The sequence below is a fragment of the Colletotrichum costaricense genome (genome assembly GCF_030867565.1).
Source record: "Colletotrichum costaricense strain IMI 309622 chromosome Unknown Scaffold_7.1, whole genome shotgun sequence".
Classification (NCBI taxonomy): domain Eukaryota; kingdom Fungi; phylum Ascomycota; class Sordariomycetes; order Glomerellales; family Glomerellaceae; genus Colletotrichum; species Colletotrichum costaricense.
Window position 1 is genome coordinate 2,145,939 of NW_026848236.1, and position 21,244 is coordinate 2,167,182.

The 21,244-nt window shown below is 52.5% G+C and overlaps 5 protein-coding genes across 5 annotated transcripts; 1 reads left to right on the forward strand and 4 right to left on the reverse strand.

The window, feature by feature from the left end:
• Positions 1-4,408: 4,408 nt before the first annotated feature.
• Positions 4,409-6,552, reverse strand: CCOS01_07876 (uncharacterized protein; the record flags this gene model as incomplete). Its single annotated transcript, XM_060456039.1, has 3 exons — positions 4,409-5,292; positions 5,352-5,687; positions 5,748-6,552. The coding sequence occupies 3 exons, from the start codon at positions 6,550-6,552 to the stop codon at positions 4,409-4,411; spliced, it is 2,025 nt and encodes a 674-aa protein (XP_060313931.1).
• A 2,154-nt stretch (positions 6,553-8,706) lies between these two features.
• Positions 8,707-9,133, reverse strand: CCOS01_07877 (uncharacterized protein; the record flags this gene model as incomplete). Its single annotated transcript, XM_060456040.1, has 2 exons — positions 8,707-8,832; positions 8,894-9,133. The coding sequence occupies 2 exons, from the start codon at positions 9,131-9,133 to the stop codon at positions 8,707-8,709; spliced, it is 366 nt and encodes a 121-aa protein (XP_060313932.1).
• A 329-nt stretch (positions 9,134-9,462) lies between these two features.
• CCOS01_07878 (uncharacterized protein) lies at positions 9,463-9,648 on the reverse strand (the record flags this gene model as incomplete). Its single annotated transcript, XM_060456041.1, has 1 exon — positions 9,463-9,648. The coding sequence occupies one exon, from the start codon at positions 9,646-9,648 to the stop codon at positions 9,463-9,465; it is 186 nt and encodes a 61-aa protein (XP_060313933.1).
• Positions 9,649-13,161: 3,513 nt separating this feature from the next.
• CCOS01_07879 (uncharacterized protein) lies at positions 13,162-13,528 on the forward strand (the record flags this gene model as incomplete). Its single annotated transcript, XM_060456042.1, has 2 exons — positions 13,162-13,177; positions 13,269-13,528. The coding sequence occupies 2 exons, from the start codon at positions 13,162-13,164 to the stop codon at positions 13,526-13,528; spliced, it is 276 nt and encodes a 91-aa protein (XP_060313934.1).
• A 4,822-nt stretch (positions 13,529-18,350) lies between these two features.
• Positions 18,351-21,101, reverse strand: CCOS01_07880 (Cullin family protein; the record flags this gene model as incomplete). Its single annotated transcript, XM_060456043.1, has 1 exon — positions 18,351-21,101. One exon carries the CDS (start codon positions 21,099-21,101, stop codon positions 18,351-18,353), a length of 2,751 nt encoding a protein of 916 aa, XP_060313935.1.
• Positions 21,102-21,244: the final 143 nt, after the last annotated feature.

Below are 21,244 nucleotides of genomic sequence, written 5' to 3' on the forward strand. Positions count from 1 at the left end.
CGCTGTTCCAACTGTTCAGCCCGTAAGGTAAAGTAGGCACTTGGTTCCTCCAAAAGTCCGTTCTTGGGTTGTCCCTTCAGACAAGGGGCCGTGGGGTGGTGAGTTTTGGCTGTCGGAGACCACAGATGGGCGAGACGATGGAGAACGGAGTTGGGATGAGACGAGACGCGACGGGATGCCGGGGGTGGTTGGGAGAAGGGGTGAGTGAAGTTCTTCAAACGACGAACCCGGCTTTTGTTGTATTCTGATTTTATCTCAACCGGAAGAGAAAGATATGAAGAGTACCGTATTGTTGTCAACTCTGGGTTGGTGAATCTGAGAAAGAAGATCTGAGATGTTATCTCTGATGAAAGTCGATGAAGCAACCACACGCTAAAAGCACGTGGCATCCGAGGTCAATGGAGTGAGCAAGGGTGGTGGAGGAGGACGTTCCCCTACTAAAGTAAAGAAGCAAACGAGATGGGATGCTGGGGAACGGAGCTGGAGTGATGACAATGAGCCGGTCTGCCGTTGGTTGCAAGCTGCTCTGCCCCCCTCCAAAAGAGCCCCTAGCGGATTTCTTGGCTTCGTTCTGCAGCTCGGTGGAGAGAGAAAGAGAGCTCGGCTCGATTGCTTGACAAGGGAGCTAGATAGTTGTACGTATTTCGTTGCCTTTTTTCGTCTTTCTTCCTCCTCCGTCTTGGTATCCGTAGGCGATTCATGGTGTATACGGTATGCCACCTCAGCATCCCGACTCCGTCTTACTCTCTCTACCTGCGAATATGTTCTCTGCAGTACGCCCGGGATTCAGAAGTTCATCCGCAAAAAGGCAGCAGCACCACGTTCGACGAATCGGCACATGACCCGCGACTGGTGGTTGTTCAAAAAAAGGTGGGATGGTAGGGGGAGGGGTGCTATGGATGATGAGTACACTACATTTTGATGGAGACACCAGGCTCGAATTGAATGCCATTCTCGTCCTAGCTCGCCGTGGATTGGTTGTGTCGTGTCTTGGAAACCGAAAAGGCCCAGCTCCAGCTTGCCTAGATATCTGGAAGAAGTTTAGAAGGGGAACTAAAAGTCCGGGACAGGATTTGAGGGGGGTCCCTGGCCATCGTCCCAGTCCAACGGGCTTCTGGGATGATTTGTTTGCCCGATCCCACCCTTCTTCGTTCGCTTGCTGTTCTTTTCTTCTTCTACCGTGCTAGGAAAATCCGGCGGGATGTTGCCGCCTTGGAAATCCTTGGGAGGGCACCGTCCAGTCTCTAGCTGTGCCAGTCTTGTTCCGTTTGCACTCAGTCGTGGCGCTCCTCTGCCTTTGTCTTGAGTTCCAACATTGAGTGCTATGTACGCAATACGGGTTACCCTCTTCTCGGTGTAACATTTGGCTCACCTTGGAACCACTACCCGTCCTCTCCTCGACCCCGAATCCCGGACTAAAGAGAGTGAGCGAAAGGAAAAAGCAAAGGATACAACGTTATTGCGATTCCAGCGACTCGGTCCAGTCCCATGCCGATACCACGCCAAGCTTGGCCGTGCGAAGCAAAGGCGATTGGCTCAGTCAGAAAAGTCCGACTTGATCGTTTCGGATGGTCCCTTCGATTGGAAGGGGGGCGCAGGGCCAAGTCGCATAGCATGCCTGTTTCAATCGCGTGGACAGTGCTCCTCTCTTCTGCTTCGTCTTCCTGTTCTACATTTTCGCCTTCATCTCCAGGACGAGTACGGCTTGCAGGAATACGGGGGACCTTTACCCAAACAAGGTAATCAAAAGCCTCTCTTACCAAAAGCCTCACTCTCTTCCTTCTCGGTTTGGCCCCTCACCTGTTCAAACAAGCAGAGCCCTGGACTATTCTCTGCAAAATGAGTTAAGAATGGGGCATAGCACAGCATTAGAAGACGTCCCGTCTGGACGACCAGAGGAAAGACAAATTCAAACTGATTTGTCAAGAAGAACCATAACTTAACTTTGCCCCCCTGAACGCCCAACTTCAGCCCAAGTCGTTGCCGTTGCGTTCTTGGACCAAACATCGGGCTGTTCTGTTAAACTCACCCTTCTGTTCTGACCATCTTTTAACAGAGAGACGCACAGGCCTAAAACCTGACATAGACCACCAAATAAAAGGTGGTTAAAACAACCCAAAAGGGCCAATACAAGAAAACGGGAAACATCAAGTGCAAGAAACACAACAAGCAGCACCGCCACCTTTAGCCTTCGCCTTCAACGGCAGGCTTTGTTTCCGTTCCGCCGTCCGTGGAGGTGAGGCTCAAAATCAAGAAGCCCTTCATTCAACCCATCTATCTTCCTACCATTCTACCACGCTAAAGATAGCTTTTGGTGATACAAACCCTTTTTACCGCCTCTTTAACGACATTGTCCTGCCTGCCATGAACCCAAGCGTCTTGTCCTGCTGCTGGCAGCACACGTCCGTCCCCCCCCCCTCCTTATTTCTAAAACATTTGATAATGCACCGCCCGGCCATTCGAAGCGAATGCTGCACCGCTCGGGAGGAAGCGGCAATCTATGACAGCTAGGAACTGTGGCAGAGCAGCAGCGACTCTGCAGTTCTACATTCGGGTGGCAGTCTTCCGTGGCATCAGAACAGCAGTCAAGATGTGGGGTGATTAAACGGCTGAAATAATACAACACGGGTCCCTAAAGAGTCTAAATCCCACCCATACTGTAGATCTGCCCCTCTGGGCAGAATGCACAGTTCCCGTGATGACGGACGCCACGGATGCCACGCAAAAGGGACCACATGGATAACGAGGCTCCAGCCAATGGGAAACACGGCCAACCTCTTCCATCATTCATCATCCATTTTCGGGCCGCGAGGGGCTCTCGTTCGCATTCGCTTACACGTCTCTGCATCGATGCCTGTCTGTAAGTCAACTTTCCACTTCAAACCTTGGCAAAGAACAGAATATACAGCGTCGAAAGATAGATCGCAATCAGCAGAATGATGTGATACCACTGCCTGCGTGTCCATCTGTCTGTCTCCCCATGTTAACCCAGCCACTTACACGCGATACACACCTCGCCACCCGCTTTCTCCGAGTGTATCATTACAATACTACCATCTGATATTCTCCAAAAAACTCCCATGATTCGTGATTCCCCTCTCGTACGCACGCGGCAGAGCTAACACAACCACCCAAACTTCCGACGTCCTACGAGCAATGAGGTAGGTGCCCGCCGGAACTGCACCCCAGATACTTAACCATCCCCTCTTCCTCTTGCCCCTCTCCTCGCCTCCACTAACCCGCCATCATCCCGGAAGTCAAGGAAAACCCAAGCAAAACCTCCCAGAAGTCTGACTTCGTCGTCGTTCTCCTCGGGTCTCCTCCCCCTCTTCACACTCCTACTCCGCACCCGACGGGACAAGACCCGCCGGGATAACCCAAAACACCGAATCGGGCCAGGGTCTAACATCCACAGAACCGCAAAACGTAAACCGAGCACGACACTGCCGCCCCTCCGTCCCGACGGATTTCACACGGGCTACTGAGACCCCAAATTCCGTTCCGTGCCGTCCACATTGCATTCTCCGCCAAGTTCGTTTTCCAACGGCCAAAAGGGGAGTGTTCGCCGTCCAATCATTGCCTAGAAGCTAAGAGTTTGTATGTCAACCAAGTCCCGTGATGTCTCATATCAATACCTGTGTGCCTGCCTACTTTTGAGGTCAGCTATGGAAAACCTATGCCTTAATCCGCGTAGGCCAACAATTTCACTCATACACTTGGATTCTACAGCGATGAAAGGAAACGGAATATGAGTGGGATAGAGTCATGTATTCGTCTGCTCAACTAACTAGAACCAACTAGACTAGCTTGCTGTGTCGCTTCCGCCATGTGCGCGGTGTCGCATTGTTTGCGTATCGTGGCTTACAGGCCAACACCAAATAAGTGAGTGCCCCCCTGAAATGTGTTGATGATGTGTGCACTCAGGCTGGCCCCCCAAGTGGTCAGCCCTTAAAAGCAGTCAGATCCAATAGACCTCATGAATCCTACCGAGAGACTTTGGATCCTGAATCATGCTATCACGAAGATGACGATCCCTGATTCCCTGAAATGTGTTGATGATGTGTGCACTCAGGCTGGCCCCCCAAGTGGTCAGCCCTTAAAAGCAGTCAGATCCAATAGACCTCATGAATCCTACCGAGAGACTTTGGATCCTGAATCATGCTATCACGAAGATGACGATCCCTGATTCCCTGAAACGCCATGACCACCGAAAAAAATAAAAGAAATAAACGCCGTGGTCGATCTGTGTAAAAGGTCATCCTGCATGCCAAACCGAGCCTTTCCACGAAAGAAAATTGCAGACTGGTTAGTGAAACTGTCCCCCATATCCAGTATACCAATTACGTTTCCACTGGCCACGCCGTCCACGCCTACGCTGTCCACAGCCGCCAAGTCCATGTTGACTTCCCTATTCCCGTACCCATGGGTTGGCTTGAAGCGACACACCATTCTCACCACCCATCATACGCCGATGGCTTTCGTCGGGTGCTGTTAGGTCTCCGATCCAAGGGCCCGGAAGGACTGCCGGCAGTGAGGTTCGGTTCGCGGGGTTCAGATATCCGTTCCCATGGAGCCCTTCAGGCACGCCAAGAGCGGTTGGCGCAGCTCCATTAGGGTGGCGTGCGAGTATCGGAACTCCCTGCGTCGAGGCGCTCCCGTTCTCTCCTTGACCTGTAAAGCCAGTCGCCTGATGATGGTGTTGATGCAGGTTGGAACCGGAAAACGACACCTGTGATATAGCACCGTGGTTCGTACGACTGGAGCCGTTGGATGCGAAAGCTCCACGAGGTGGGAGCAGAGCAGGAATTGCAGCATGCGCTCTCCTACTACTTTCGTATGCGCTGGATACTGGTCTGGGCCGGCTGCTGCTGAATGTTGGTGACCCTGGCCCTTGAATACCAGTACGAGGTCGAATCCTACGCCGACTTTCACCGCTGTCTGTCGGGGGAGAGCGGCGTTCACCATGGCTAGATCCAGATCCTTGCGAGCGGTTTGAGTCGTCCTGCGCAAGACTGGCGTCCCTGTCTCGCATGTAGCCAGCGTAACCAGCAAGACCTCCAAGATTCACCTGACCACGATTGCGGTAGTACCGGTCAAAGTCTGGGTGTGTGGATGTGATCCTGGCTTCGTGCGGCACCTTATCTCTGCAGTAAGGGCAGCTGTCCGACTCCTCAAACCATTTCTTGATGCAGTGATCACCAAACACATGTTTGCATTTGGGCAGTCGCAACGGAGCCTCCTTCACGCCCTCGGGTGTTTCCACACCGAATTCATTGTAGCAGATGACGCAGGCTATCAAATCGTGTTAGTATTTTTTCTCTCGCAATAGAGCCAGAGTCCTTATAACTCACTTCTTTCGCTTTCTGATAGCTCGGTAATCGGAACGCTCTGAAGAGATTGGATAGCCGATGAAGACGCCACATATTTCGTGGTCACAGAGCCACGCATGAACTGAGCGGCCCGAACGTGGTCTTCTTCCAGAGTCATAATATGACGCGCCATTTGCGTTGGATTTCCAGCCAATGCTATGACCTGTTCGAGCGCGCTTCGGTCGGAATCGACATCACTGTCGGAAAGAGGGCTTTGTCTTCTGGACGCACGCCGAATGGCAGGAACTCGACGTCGCTCTGGATGGTGATGCGAGCCCAAGCTGCTTGATGAGCTCGAGGCTCCAGAAGATGAGGCGCCTGTGATATTCCGGGCATCATTAGCAGATAGAGTCTCAGGTACAGGCAAACCGCACTCACCTGAATTAGGTTGATGAACGTCATGCGGCGGATTGGGGAAGGTTGCAGTGCTGCGGTGGAGAGCAGATGAAGGAGGAGCAGATCCAAACTGGATGCTGGCCCCAGAAGATGGTGCTTGATTTGTACCTCCAGTAGAGTCTGATGTCTCGATCTGGGGAGGATTCAGGGCTGCCACAAGGTGTTCTGAGCTAGTTTGTGCTACGGGAGGAGTTGATGTATTCACAGAGTGAGAAGCCGTGTTAAAGGCGTTGTGGCGAGGTGCAGCATTTTGCCCACCAAAGTTCCTCTCAGAGCTGGTGTAGAACGGCTGGCCTTGTGCCGGATGGCCTGCTGGTAGGGCTGTCGAAAGATTGAATCTCACCGGAGGGAGCTGCGTATGAGGGAACGACGGCTGCATGGTTGGAGGGCCTACCATCTCGCTTGGGGGTGCCCCTGAGTAGCCACCAGCCACATTGCCAAAGTTCGGAACAGGTACATGGTTGTAGTAAGGTGCCTCAGAGCCCGAGTTCGAAGGCCGGTGCTGGGGTGCCGGATGTCCCCGGTGGTTCATCATGTGGGGTTGGTGTTGCCAGTGATATGGCCCAGGTATCGGTGGCACTTGAGGCTGCCAATTTGGGTAATTCGCTGAAGAGTGAACAGGGTCATAGTGCATTGTTGAGCGGTGCTGTGGCATCCCAGGGAGTTGCTGTTGGCCTTCTCTGTTGAGGAAATAAGGGCATCGTGGTCGCTGTTGTGCGTACGGATTCTGTGCCTGACCCTGAGGCTGCTCCGGATGATGGTATGCGTAATCCATGGCTTCGTCCATGCTGTAAATCCCTTCCACCGTTGCGTGAGGAAAGTCCTCTAGCCTGTCGCTGTGAAGCCGGCTTCTGAATTGTGGCTAGTATTGCCTCTGTTGGAGAATCACAGTCTCTCTTTCACCAAATGACTTGGCTCTTTTCTTTATTCCCCTCCTTGTTGTCGCTTGATTTCCCTGTTTGTATGCAGCTGCACGGCGTCGCTCGCTTGCTTCTTCTAAGCCCTTGTTCAATCGATCAGAAGGTGCGTTCGTCGTCGTACAAGCTGCCGGTGGTCGAGGCAAGCGGATCGTTCAAGTGAGAGGGCTCCGAAATGAATGTGGTCTGTTGGCAAGTCGTCGCAGACTGACTGGAGGAGGGGTAGATGCGGCCGAGTGGGCGAGTCTGGAGGTTTCGGAATGCGTTCAATTAAGAGTCGTCGCTGGTTTTATCAATGGGCGATAAAGAGTTTCCAAGGTCGGCTCGAAATGTTTTCTCCCCAGTAACCCATCGAGGTTTACCTTTTTTTGGTTGTAGTTCGTGTCCTTTAGGCGTGATGCACAAGGTGCTCAAACTCCCAGCCTCAGTAGGGTGGTACCTGGGGTGGTCGAGGCGGAATGAAGTGTAAGAGTCGAGCGGGACGTGATGCGGCTGTGAGGTGAGGGGCGCTGCTGCTAAGACACTGGGATGGGCCGCTGGATCATGCCGCTTTCAGAAGTTAGTCGGATGTTCGCAAAAGAGCGGGATGCAGGCGTCTGTCTTGTTTGGCCGTAACAGGTAAGATGCAGTCTGGGTAAGGACGATGGAGTTTCATGCCGTGGGAAATTTTTTTTAAGAAAAAATGAGAGAGGAAAAACGACTGTTTGGCGTTCCTCGTAACGAACTGGTATTAAGAGCGGTCTGTGTCTCTTAATCTGCTTGTTCGCTCTTACTCTTGTCGCAGGGCGGTGATGGAGTAGGGATGAAAGGAGGAGCGTGTAAGAGGATTGTGCGTGGGAACCATTCAAGGCGGGGGATCGAGGCAGAGGGATGGGATACCTTATATGGATGTGGTGTGTATGAGTATCGTTGAGGATGACTACTCAGGAGGAGGCTAGGCAAGGTGAGATGGGCCAAGTAAGGCAGTGAAAGGAGCAGAGCGAGGGCGAAGGCAGCCTGTTCGTCTTCTTATTAGGTAGACGAAAAGAGGGGTGACGGTGACTCGATGGGTTTTGGTTTCTCTTGTGACAGGCTGCATACGTCGTGACGCCGATGTCGCCGAGCAAGGGATATTGGTCGATGGGGTTCGGGAGGGAGACGTTGGAAGGTAAGGTTGGGTTAGGTTCACGAGCGGTCGGTGGGCGGCGAAGAGTATCGGTGAGACGACGATGGCTCGGGAAGAGAGGAGGAAGTGGGAAGAAGAGACGAGAGACGGCCACCGGGGGTTGGAAAAGGGAAGGGAAGGCGCGGCAAGGAAAGAGGGGTGGGTAGGCAGTCTTGGGTTTTGTATCTCGTCGCAGGCAAGAAGGAAGGGAACCTTGGGGACACCAGACACCGGACACCAGACGCCAGACCGACAGACACCACCACTTATTGAGGCAAGGTGTATTAGTAGGGAGGCAAGAAAGGTCGGCTCGACAGGGCCATGGACGAGCGACGGAGAGACGAAGGAGGAGACACTCCAGCCAGGCAAGGTCTAAGAGACAATGGGAATGGGTGGAAGGGAACCGGAAAGGAAGACGAGGCAAGGTCCAGACAAGGCACCGGAAGCCAAAGCAAAAGCCCACCTTGGACCTCACCACCCCCAGAGGTATAAGTCAGGTATCTCGCTCACACTCACCTCACACTCGACCCTCACGAAGGACAGGCTTGGAACAAGACCAGTGATGATGGAGCCCTTCGCAGAGAGTCCCACGCAATGACACCGGGACGGGGGGTGGACTAGCAAGAGCATACATACGTACATGTGCAGAAAGAGTGAGGGAAACCATGCAACAAGACGGGACCGAATTGGTAGACTGCACAATCAATACGGCTGGGCCGGGCTGGGGCTGGTTCGAACCGACCGGCGTTTACTTTACGGTACTGCTAGCCAGCTAGATATTGCTACCGCTACTCCTCCGATGATCCAAAGGGCAGTCCATGACCGGGGCCATGTTCCATGTCCAGAAAGTCATGTCGTTGCAGGGCAGAAAGGGCGGTAATTATGGGCTAGGTTGGATTGCTTTGCTCCAACAGGAATGGATTGGACCAGAGCGAACCAAAGACGACGAAGCAAAGTGCCGCAACGCAAAGCACAGCAGCAGAGCAGAGGCACACACACACACACACACACAACACGCAGCACACTGCACACAGAGCACTACTTTGTATCCGTACACACAGCACAACATTGGCAGGGCAGGCAAAAGCTGGGCGTGGCATGGCATGGCGCTGCACTCCCGCCAGGGAAGACGGCAGACAATAACCCAATGGGGGGTTCGGGTCAGGGAGCAAGGGCAGAAAAAAAGACCGGGACTCAGAAGACGATTTGCCGTGAGAGGAAGATACACGCTGGGGGTACGGTGCGGAAGTAAGTGTGAGAGTTAGAGACCACTGGGTGAGCGCCGAGCAAGAGACTTGCAGGGCCATGCGCATCCGCCGACCCAGTCCAGTTCCCAGCTGGGAGCCATTTTGTTTCCATTCAACGAGGGGCATTTGGGTTTGCATTTTGCCCTCATAATAATGCTATATCCGACTCGTCCATCGTTTGGCCCTCTCACCTCACCTCGGGACCCCACGAAGCCTTCCCTCCGGTGACCGAGTTGAGTGTACGGCCGGGTCCACCAAAAACAATGATAAGCAGTAAGAGTAAGCCAAACCGGGGCTGGAAAATACTGAATATTGGACGTGGCTGTCTGTCGGGAACAGCGACAGGATCAGTCTGGAAGGAAGAAATGACGGAAATTCGACCGCGTGGCCTAGTCCAGGCCGGGCGGGTGCTGATTGCTGGCGCTGCTCTGTTGGCAAAGATGTTTATTATCCATTGCTGCTTCGGGTGCCGGTCTACTACTACGGCGGAAATGTGCTGGATGACTGGGTACGGCTACCTTGTGCGATGCCCTCATTTTGTTCGCAGTGGTCTTTCCCACGTCAATGTTCCACATGTAAGCAGGCCCGGCCCTGGGGTATGCGTGGCTCCGTCTCTTTGGAGGGGCAAGCTATGCGACATGGACTGCGCTGGGCGAGGGTTAAATGAAAAGTCCCTTGTCGGGTGCTCATCAGGCATTGGAAGCGGAAGCTGGAAGCGGATGAAGAGGCAGAAAGAGAAAGGCCAAGACAAGTTCGGATCTGAGACTGAGAGTCAGTGAGCCACGAATACACCGTACTTGCGTGGGTATTCGTACCCTTTACTTCCCTTGCCCTTCCCTTGAGACTGAGGGTAACCTTTTGCAGCCTGCCTGGCACGCCTGGCTAGCGCCCCCGTCCGAGGTGAGCCACCAAAAGTGAGCGAGACGTGAGCAACCTTACCAGACATGGGTAGCGAGCGGGTGTGTTTGGGTCGTTGTTGGCTGTTCGGATCCCACGGGGGCGGGCGGGTGTCAGTCGGCGGCGGCAAGGCACCTTTCCTTTCCTAAACACTTTCAGAGGCGGCGAGGGAAGAGACGAATTGTGATACGCCAAAGACTGGGTCGACACCAGGTCACAAGCACCTCAATGGCGGACGAGCGGTGGTTGATGGTGGCGGCGGTGGACAGGGAGAGGCTTGAGGATGTGCTGCAAGTTGCAGCTAGGTCTCGTCATTGCCAACAGGTGTCGCCTTTCTCTTGAACCATATATTGACCATTGCAGAAACCATGTAAGTTGGTATCCGCAGTTGACCATTTGTGGGCGGATCGATGCACAAGGGCGGTAGACTGAAAGTTTCCTTGCTCTCAAAGAACCATACATGATGGAGCCGGGGCCTCGAGAGCGTTGCGAAGAATGAAAGAGTCGGCAAAGAAAGAGCATCTTTTCCGTTCGTGACCACATCCATGATCAAACTGGGCTGGAGGCCTGAACAGATGGATGAAAATGAGGGGAGTCGCTGCTGCTGGAGGCGTGTAAAGTGAGATGTATCAGGAAAAGCGGGCGCTGACGGGAATGCAAGCGCACCGCATCGGCACATCAGCATATTGGCATCATAATCAGCATCAGCAGCCTCAGCAGTTTACTACAATTCGGAAGCGACGATATGCTGGCCTGCCGGAAACGTCTGAGCGTGGACAAATTCTCTTTCCGAGGTTCGTTACGCTGGAGTCTTCGCAATCCTGCCCATTGATCAGACTGACAGACGGAGCTGAGAACCCACTCACTTACCACTCCAGCTGTCCCCGCCCCCCCCCCCCCCCCCCCGAGGGAAGTCCCAATAACTCCGCCGTGATTCCACCGGGCATCATCATGTCGTGACCGGGTCGTGAAAGGACGAAACCTTTCGGCCGTGGTGCGAAAGCGGTATGTATGTAAACGTCAACGACCGGGGGCCATGGGGTGTGTCAGTAGGTCGCAACGGCAGTCCTGGGCCCTGGCTTCAGTTGGTCAGCTCCATCTAAGTGTGAGTGAGGTGCTCACATGAACCACCTGAGCTCGGCCGGTCCAAGCAGGGCAATCAATAATACCACACACTCGCAATGTTCTTCGAAAGGTATCAAGTATCAACAAATACGGCCCAGCGCCCTTGCCACGGATGAATGACCTGTGAGGCTGTGTCTAGAAACGTTTCTCGTCACTCTGACCTGCGAGCTCCTCACAGCACACCTGGTAGGCTGGCGCTGGATCTCATGGCTGGCCCTGGTCATCACCTCAGTGGGCACAGCATGGCTTACTGGGCTTGCAGGATACTGGCATGATGATAGTGACGAGGGGTTGGCGACCCTGTAGGCTGTAAGGTAATCACTCACCAATTCACTCACCACTGCTCTGCATGCTCTCTGTCCGTGGCACTCCAGACGCAAGCCAATTCCCACGCCGAAGAAAATACACTATTCAATAGCTCGCTGCCACCACAAAACCACAAATCATGGTCGGATTCTCACAGGAAGCTACACTGAAAGTAGTATGGCTTCGGGTGTGAGAGATTGTCTCTGGGTCCGTGTGATTCGACTCGGCCTGAGAGCAACCAGGGCCGGGCGATAGAGTGAGTGAGGGTAAGAACGAAAGTGAGAGTGAGAGTGAGACTAACACACAACTAAGGCAGGCTTGTCAGGTGTTACGAAACTCAACTTGATCGACCAGTCGCACGCGCCATATGCGAGCCCTTCGCAGCACCAGCATGTTTTCGGCTTGTTATACATGAAGACGGCCTTAACACCCGCCATGTACCCTGCCTGTCGTCCTCCACTATCCGTCCCTCCTGTGCTGTGGCTTTTGGTTGCTAAGACGAGTGAGGTATCCGTATGGATAGGTGGTTGTCTCGTACTTTCTGCCCTTGGAAAACCTGAACTCGCGGCCTTCCCTTACCAGAAGGTGTCTTTTGCAGCTTGCCTCGCAGCGATGTACGGATACCTTGCGCAGTAGTAATTGGGGCACTTTATACTCTGTGAGTCCTTCCTGGTGGATAAGTTAGTTGGTTATTCATCCGCTCACCTTCCCTCATCTGGCGAATAGAAGGAGAGACCCTGAACTTGCATCCAGACTGGGGTCCTGCCATCCAAGCTTGCTTCGCCGGCAAGTCTTCTTTTTTCTTGCAACCGCCCTTCGGCCGTTAACTCACCCGTCTTGAAAACGAAACATCTCGTCGCCAGCCTCTTTGCAATATCTATCCTCATATGCCGTCTTTTGCAATTTCAAGTCTCACAAAAAGGACTAATAGTGAAGCCTATTCTCAGGCTGTCCGGTTCAAAGTTCAAACTGCCGCATCCGACGGCTTCTCTTGCGTTTGCCCTCTTCTCCCCGGTATTTGCGAGACACGGTGTCTCCACAACTTGACCTCAGCCGGACAGCCCTCGATCATGAAATGCACCTAAAAGAACCCAGCAAGCCCGTGATGCTGCGGACTCCCTGCTCGCCTCTCACCGGTTTACTGGCCTGCTTGCCAGATCAAAACCAAAGGTCCGAAAGTGACGAAGCTGCTGTCGGTCCACACCGTGTGCTGTCTTACTCGGCCGTGGTTTTGTTCTGCCCAGATGTATCCCGTATGACGGCGAACTTCCCAACTCCCCAGCGGGTGTGAGTACACTGATTGTTGCGGAATTGCGATCGCCTTTTGAGGAAGCACGAGGGGCCCGACAATCCGCCGAGCGTGCCGACAAGATGCCATCAAAAAGAATGCTTTAAGATGCTCGATACATACACCTACTCATTGCCAGCAACATTTACGGAAGGTTTTCTCAAGTCGATATCCTTCGGCAGTTCCTCGCTCGTTTTACCATTGATCGACGTAACCGAGCCTGGTCTCTCTCTCGGCATCATGGCGAATCCTATCATCAAGTGGTTCGCGCTACCTTACCTTACGGATGGACTGACCGCCGACTTGCCGGCCGGCGTGCACCACCTATCCGTCAGGTAGACACACGATAACGATAAGGAGGGGCAGCAGGAGGAGGGGTAGGGGAGGGTGTTGTTACGACAGGGAGGGGCCAGCTGTTGGGACCAGCCACCAAGGAACCGTCACTTTTTTTCTCATTCATTACACCTTTACAATGTCGTACGCCATTCGTATTTCTCGGTTTTCCCCCTTCTCGTCCCTCTTTCCCATTCTTCACGAATCCCACTTCATGGTCGTGTGCTGACCCTGTCACCCGGGCAGTGGTCGACAAGTACAGATACATTACGGGAGAGGAGGGGCCGTGGGGGCCTGCCATGATCAACTTGGACCGTTTGCGCCGGGCCGTTCACACCACACTCTTCCATTGTTGGAAATCCAACCACTTCGCTCCCACCACCTTCAAGACGTGCCCCGCCTTGGGCCATGCTGAGGTATGCTCCCTCATCTGCATCAGCAGCGCAATCAGCTTTTGTCCCAGGCGGAGAATACCATTATCGGCCCCCATCTGGTTGGACCCCTGACAGTGACTCACTTCGATTCTGAGTCTTGAGACCTCCCAAGTCCTCGCGTCCTGTCACTGTTCCCAACTGGCCAGGGACCATCCGTTTGACCCAGGTGGTTCTCAGATTCAAAAATAATCCAAAACCTCACTTTTTCCGAGTCTGCGCCCTCACAATTTCGCACACCCCCTACCAACAAGCTACGTCATAACAGGTTCTAGCTCCCCCTCCGAAAGGAACAGACACGAGGGAAATGCAAGGACCCCGCGGCTTTGTCCTAACAAGACCCCAGTCACGACCCTGCTGCAAGACCACCTAGCTTCGAGGAGATGATACTTATCCATTGGCTGGAGCCCTTTTTGGTCGCTAACCTCGTCTCTCATTCGTTTTCGAAGCAGCGGGATCCCCGCGAAGATCTTCTGAGCCCTGGTTCGCGCTAAGATAAAGTGCTCCGCCGTCTGCGCTCGACACTACTGTTATCGACTACTTTGGTGAGTCTTGTCTCTGTCCCTCCCTTCTCTTGTCCCACCTCCTTGTCCCTCGTCCCCCGTCGCCTGACCAAGTGAGATTTTACTTAATTTCACGGACTTTTCCCGCCAAGTCAGTTTGTTTTGCTTCAGATGTTCGTCTCATCATTCAGCGCTCTAGGCTCGCCACAAGGGCGGACTGCCTCAATTCTTGGGACCTCGAGTCAGCACCATGGCAAGCGCCCAGGCGTGCCCATCCATGTCTAATCTCTCGCCTTGCTATCGCCCATGGCGGTGGAGGTCGCATCATCAGCAAACTTTTCTCACTCGGCAGCCATTTACCGCATTTGAGGTTGAGCCAAGCCTCAAACGTGGGATCCAGCTTGACTGGTCTTTTCAGAGTTATGATCATCGCTTCTCATTCAGCAGTCTGATGGCCGAAACTCTTACGGAATACTGGGCTTCTTCTTTCAACCACACCAACCAATCCCGGAAACATAGCATGCCGGTCCTTTTGTCCCAGTCGCTACTCAGGCCTTGTCTAGACCGACGCTCATGTGGTCACCTGCAGGACCAATGACACCCGGATTTGCAGACACTACACGAGACAAGGTTGAGTTACACGAAGTGAGCTACATTAATGTTGCGGTTGACATATTGTTTTTTTTTCAGCTTCTTTTCATTTCTTGTAAGTTTCCACATCAATATCCGGACTCGTGACGGGTTTGGCAGGTAAGCCGGAATCCCCCGTTTGCGAACATCCATATACCATGACTCCTATAGCGAGGTTATCGATGGCTCGCATGGAGCACCTTACTCGCCTATAAGGAGAGAAAAACGAAAACACAAAAAACAACATCTCTCTGGTGGGCAGCTCTCTATCCACAACGTTTGACTGTACCGTCCTCGATTGCCGCGCATGATTAAACAAACAATCCCCGAGTCGCCGATTGTACGTCCGAGGCACTGAGCCGGTCCGATGATCCACAATTCAGGCATATCTGCTCCGAAGGGCCTGCTCCGATGGCTGCTGACTCGGGGCCCCTCGCTTGGCTGAGGCGGGGGTGAGCCAGGTCTTTCGCTGGGCGATGATGACGTCTGGTTCACGTATTTTTCGGGCTTGTCGGGCCTTGATCATCCGCCAATGCTACGTCTCCCAACGGTATCTCACCGCATCTTGTCATCACGCAATTTGCTAAGAATGATGTTTTAGGTTGTTGTTGCTTGCGCTTCAATCTCCGTCTCCGTTCTGTAGACTCTTGTTCTCTATTCACTTAGCATAGTGGTAGAACCGACCACATGAGCTAGTTGAGAGTGAAGGAGTGAAATAACGTGTTCAGGAAGCCTGGTGGCTGTTTTTCTCTTCTTATTTCTCAACTTACATTATTGAGATAAGGAGCGGGGCTATTCAGTCACTCTTGAGAGCGAGGCTAATCGGCATCTTGATTCCCACAACCGTTGCACGTGAAATCGGCTGGAGCGTTCTTCTCGCCGTTTTCGAAATTAACAGAATCGATTGACGTGTTGTATACATGCCACTACGCACCTAGGTAGTCTACGACTCCCGGCTGCTGTGATGTAGGCCTTGAGTGCTGGCCTTCTCTCTTGATTAAGTCACAGAAGGCAGATACGAATGGCAGTAACTATCCAATATCACATAGGGATGTGATTCAGCCTGACGTGAGGCTATGGAACTGGATCGACCTTCATTACCCTCGTCGTGTGGATGGTACATTTGTAGAAATTTGTCCACTCTTAAATCTTACGGAGTCAGCGGTCCCTCATTCTCCTGGTCCGTTCATGAGTGCGTCCGCAAGATCTGGTCTCATGTAGACTCGTGCCTAGACCTCAACTGATTCATTACCTATCGGACGGACGAGCTCTTTTCTCAACTCCCGCTTTGAGAATAGTACAACTTGGTAGAACTGTTCTGTTATATGGTCCAATCAAACCTCAATGAATACGTGACAGTCATGAAGAAACAGACACTGCACCTCGAAGTACCATACCTCGAGGGAGACATCAAGACTCGTCTCTGAGCTCTTACTTGTCCTGTCTTTCCAACTACAAGCTTCATTCTTGACAACATTGCTCCATAATTCGTGGAAGGGACACCATCTCAAGGATATAGAACGTATATTCCCCCTTAAAACACTAAACTCGTCCAGGGTCTTGAGAATCAGCTGAACTTGTTCAGTTGACAACGGGCAGCTGACCAATATTAGGGAGCCTTTGATCACAGTCTCTCGACTGAAGGCGAAGGGCGATTCTTACCATCTCAAAAGTGAGTTTACGCGGGTGCTGTTATCATGGCATGGTAGCGGTCTTGAGAACACGACATATGAGTCAACCCAATAAGGACGGTTTCCATCCTCTTGCCCGTACTCATGGGGTTTTGCATTGGGGAATGGGGCCGGGTGTACTCGTCAGAATCTAGCCGTGATAGAATTTATCGGCTCTCCTGCGGAGCAATGTACTCCCGGTATTCTCCAGAATGGGACCATGCCATCGATAGATGCAGAAAATTGTATGTTTGATGAGATGATGGAGTTATCGGTACCAGCCTTATTTCACTCCTAGGTTGAACTTTCTGCACTGATGTATGCAAATAAGCCTATGGGATCCCGAATATTCCCAGTTTAGAGATGAGGGAAAACGCATGGACTTTTATTATTCAGGTTGATAGGGAACCGTCAGTGCCTCGACCCAAATCGAACACATGGCAGATAACATCATAAAAGTCGATTCGTCCGGCACCAGGTCGAATAGAATGACGAACAAGGCTTCTGATGTCCCTGGGAGGTTTCGGGTGGCGTCAGGTATCCGCTACCATCATCTGCCGTTATCAAACCTGAAAGGTCTGTACGATTACTGATCATCATACTGCTTCAAGCTCACAAGGTGAACGGAAGCATCAGCTCTTCAGCGCACTTTCTCCAAAGGAACTTCTCCCACCCTTCTGCTTTGGAATTTACAGATCTTATGTACTGCCTAGTCGTATACATAGTGAGATCATCTGTTTATGAATGAATCTGATGATGTTGGGGGGCAAAGTCTGCTGCTTTTGATCGCAAGGTATGCTCGGTGGCATATCTCTGGCGCAATCCCACAAGAGCCGCTTGAGTTTTGTCCGGGTAAGTTCATGTCACCTTATATCGCTTTGTACACTCAGTGGCTGATGCCTGGAGCCTCGCCTTCCCCCCTCGTGCCTAGCTCACTAAGTGGATGATGGATTCCCATGTCAACATCTAGGGGCGATTACACTGCTTGAGGGCACTTTTTCAAAGCATATTTGACGGTCTGTAGACTTCCTAGGTCTTGAAGTAGAGTATCTTCACGCCATCACAAGTCAAAGGCGTACAAGTTCGATCACAGGGCGAGCTCAAGAAGTCAGCAGAAAGAGTCCTGAATATTTGGTAGGTTCTGTCGGGCATTCATAGACTGTTCAGATACCTTTGCACCCAGATGTACTCAACGCAATTGGGAGTGTTACTTTAAAACTCATCTTCATGTCAACACGAAGCACCTCAAACGCAAGGAGGCATGATACAGCCGTTGGCGTCTAACCGAACAGTCCCTAGAGCATCATCATGAAGACTGACAAATATTTCATGATCAGAGAGGGGGTGTGGGGGACCGACACATCAGAGTTGGCCATGGTCAGCCTCATCATACTCAATCAGTGGCGAGAAACGTTAACCAGGCGGGCACATTAACCCGATTACTGACGGACGTGTCACGGACTCGGTCATTTCCGGGAATTATTATCATTAAAAGTCCTAGCCCGATACCATGTATCTACGGAGATTGAATCAAGTCTCTAGATATTCCCTTCTCGTCGAAGTCAGGCACGATGCGAGTGAGGCAATTTCAGACCTAGTCCCTTCAATCGAGAGTAGATACCAAAGAGGGAACGAGGAGAGACGACTTTGATGCAAGAACCACTGTAGCCGGAACGAGGGTTGTAATGAAATATAGAGTCACTCCTACCCTAAGATACTCAAACTGCCAGACGACAGATTGACAGGCATCAAGCTCATGTCCGCGGAGATCTGGGTGCAGGATTGATGGATCAAAATGACGTTACGAATAGTCTCAACACCAGAAGAAGGTGTTTGTAGAGTACATGGGGTCAGATATCTTGTCCACTGTGAGCCGTGGTCTTCAGTCACAGCATCCACGTCACGGAAAATTGACACCTGAGCATGACTTGGTTGGGTATCGTAGCTATTATTGACTGTACTAAAGTGTGGCTTTACAAATGAGCCGAGGGTAATCAAACTGTGTTGTAAAACTATCCCGTCATAGGGAATCACCCAGCACCTCCAGCTCTGACAACTCTGCTTTCTACTGTTGGAGAAACCTAAGTATGCCGCTCATTTCTTTGGCAGTCGATACTTCCCTCCTACCAGCTCCAATTCATCCATCGCCATCTTTTCTGCAAGGAACTCCTGCAGCTCCTCATTGCTCCATGGGAACCCGTCCGCTATCAACATCTTCATCATCATGGCGATCTGGACCAGCGGCATGGCTGGACTCGAGTTGGTCAGCATACCAACAATGAATTGCCAGTACACCTGCCGACGTTCCTTCTCCTTGGCATCCAACGCGCCCGGCTTCTTGGGTGAAAGGTCGCCTGAGTCGGGCGCAGGAGCATCATCAGGGCCGGGTCCAGGTGGATTCCCTCCATCGTCGGCATCGTCATCTAGCTTCTCAATGACGATGAAGGTGCCCGGCTCAATCTCGCGGATGACACGCTGACCGACCCAGAAAGAAAGGGCGGAGCGAATCAGATCATCGTCCATTTGCAGCACCTCTTCAAGCTCGTCAACTGTGCGACGTACGGGAAGCGGTCCGCTGTAAGACTCGTCTGTTTGGAATGCATATATGACAACGGCTTCATACGTCTTGCACTCCTTCTCAACTGTCCTGTCTTCGAGTTCAAGGCTTACAGTAGCGTTTCCGAGATTATTCAGCCATGTAAGCTTGCGGTTAGATTTGAGACGCTCGAACTCGCCTTCGTACTGTCGTTGACCCTCGACGACAGGCCCGGGCAAGATGAAATGCTCCCTGTCCATAGTTGGCCAGAAGAGCCGAGAAAGAATCTTGGTATGATATGAGGGAGTATTGTGGGCCTTACGAACGGAACCGATAACGCCTGTCCTGACCGTCTTGGAGATGATGGCGTCGACCTTCTTCGAGTCTTGAATGTCTTTTATCATGACGTCGCAGTTTTGCAAGGCATTATCCCCAAACCGCTTCTTCAGTAGATTAAGCACACGGACTTCTTGACTGAACTCCACCTGCGTGGACAGCAACCTCTCTGCGATGATATTCTGGAACTCCTTGATAAATATATCCTGAGAACCCAGAGCGCTGATTAAGGTCCCGATGACATCCTCTGACTTGGGACGCTTGTAGTTGACTCCGGCGTCAACGGGATCCGGGATCCATTCCATGTCGTCCCAGTCCAGTTCCTCATCCTCCACGGCAGGTCTTCTCTGCTGTGATGGATCGTTGAGTAGAATGGCGAGCTCGATAAGCTTAGTACTGCCTGCCTCTGTACTTGAGTTATCCGGGTTTGATAGTAGTCCAGTCACGACGATGGGGATCGCATCGTCTCTCTGGCATAGGTAAAGCTGCAGCGAATGGACCACACGGTCCAGTAGTACTTTGGAATGGTCTAGAGCATGGAACGTCCTGATCATGGAAATGTATACCCGTAGTATATCCAGTGTTGACCGTCCCGGGTGCAACAGCCGTTTCTGTAACGCTGCCGAAAACGTGTCCGTCAGTTGTAGCCGTCTCTGCGGCGTTGTGATTGCCATTCGGAGGTCATCGAGAGCGCCTCTGCTGTGGGGCCATTGGAGAACGATGTCGAAGAGTTCATGAATACGCATGACTGCTAATCGCCCAACGGCAATCTCCTTCCACTTTTCGACATCGGCCCAAGCAATGTCCCCGCTTCCAAGGCGAGCAAACACCTCGACTGCTAGCCGCGAGTAATGGTTCTCGACCCAGTTGCAAAGTGCAGCAATGCAGCGTGAAGGGTGGCCAAGTTTCGTAGCGCGAGGCACAGACGAGGCGCGCGGAGCATCCTTCCCGCCATCAGATTTCGACTGCGTCCAGGCGCCCGCGAATGACGTTCTAATGTGCTCCACCATCATGGCATCCATGAGTTCAGCGAATAGGACCTGGAACCTCTCGCCTGCCAGTCCTACTTTGTGCAGTGCCTCAATCAATTGCAGAAGCTCTTGCCGCGCTGCCGCTGCCGCTGCTGCCTGACGATCTGCTTCGAGGTCGGTTGTCCGAGGGAAGCTTGAGGGAGTGCTGGTCTGCTGCATGCCCAGAACCAACCTCATCAGGCGACTCAGGACAGCTCGGAGAGACTCCATAAGCGCCTGCGACATGGAGTTGCCGATGACTGCGTGTAGATCACGGCGGAACTTGTCGACGGCGATGTCTGCATGTTTGTTCTCAAGACCCCGCACGATAAGAGACAGTCCATAAAGATACTGGCGGTGAGCTGCTTCTAAAGTATGGATGCTTCCGAGGAGTACCTGGGATTGGTCACCGTACGTGTTGCAAGCGGAAAGTAGGGGGAGGACATGTTGGGCGAAGTGGTGGCGAACCTGCTGAGTATGCCAGGAAAGGATGTCCTCGGTACTAGCGGCTTTCTCAGCGTGCTTCGCTGGATGGAGAACCAGCTTTAGACTGTCATAAAAGTCTGCATCGTAATCCTGGGATTCCGGAGCCAAAGTGCCAAAGGAGTCCTCAGCGGCCACTGACGGCGGAAGCTGAATACGAGTCGTCACAATGTGCCATGCTTGGTCCCACCGGACTTGGTCGCTGGCCGGCATGGAAGCAGAGGTTTTTGAAGGCCGAGATGAAGACGAGACGTGGAATTCTGAAGGTTTGCCATGGCTGGGGAAACGCGAGCGGGAGGATGATTGATGGTGTAGTGGCGGTGATAGTGCGCCGCCGAGCGGCTCTCCCTGCGGCTTGAACCTCTGAGAAGGTATCGAATGAGGAGTAGGTTGCGAGATTTCGGAGTCAAAGACTGATCTGAACACACTCTGTCTCTTGCCGCTCCACCTGGACGGCGCGGCACTCACTATCATAGCCATGACTGCTTGTGGAATGCATCCAGATGAGCTCAAGCGGAAGGATTCAAGGCCTGCCTCATTGCAGAGTCTCGGCAAGGATAGTGCGGTGACTGAACAAGGAAGTCGCAGTTATGTCGGTCGACGTTGTCTATCGTGAAGGATTG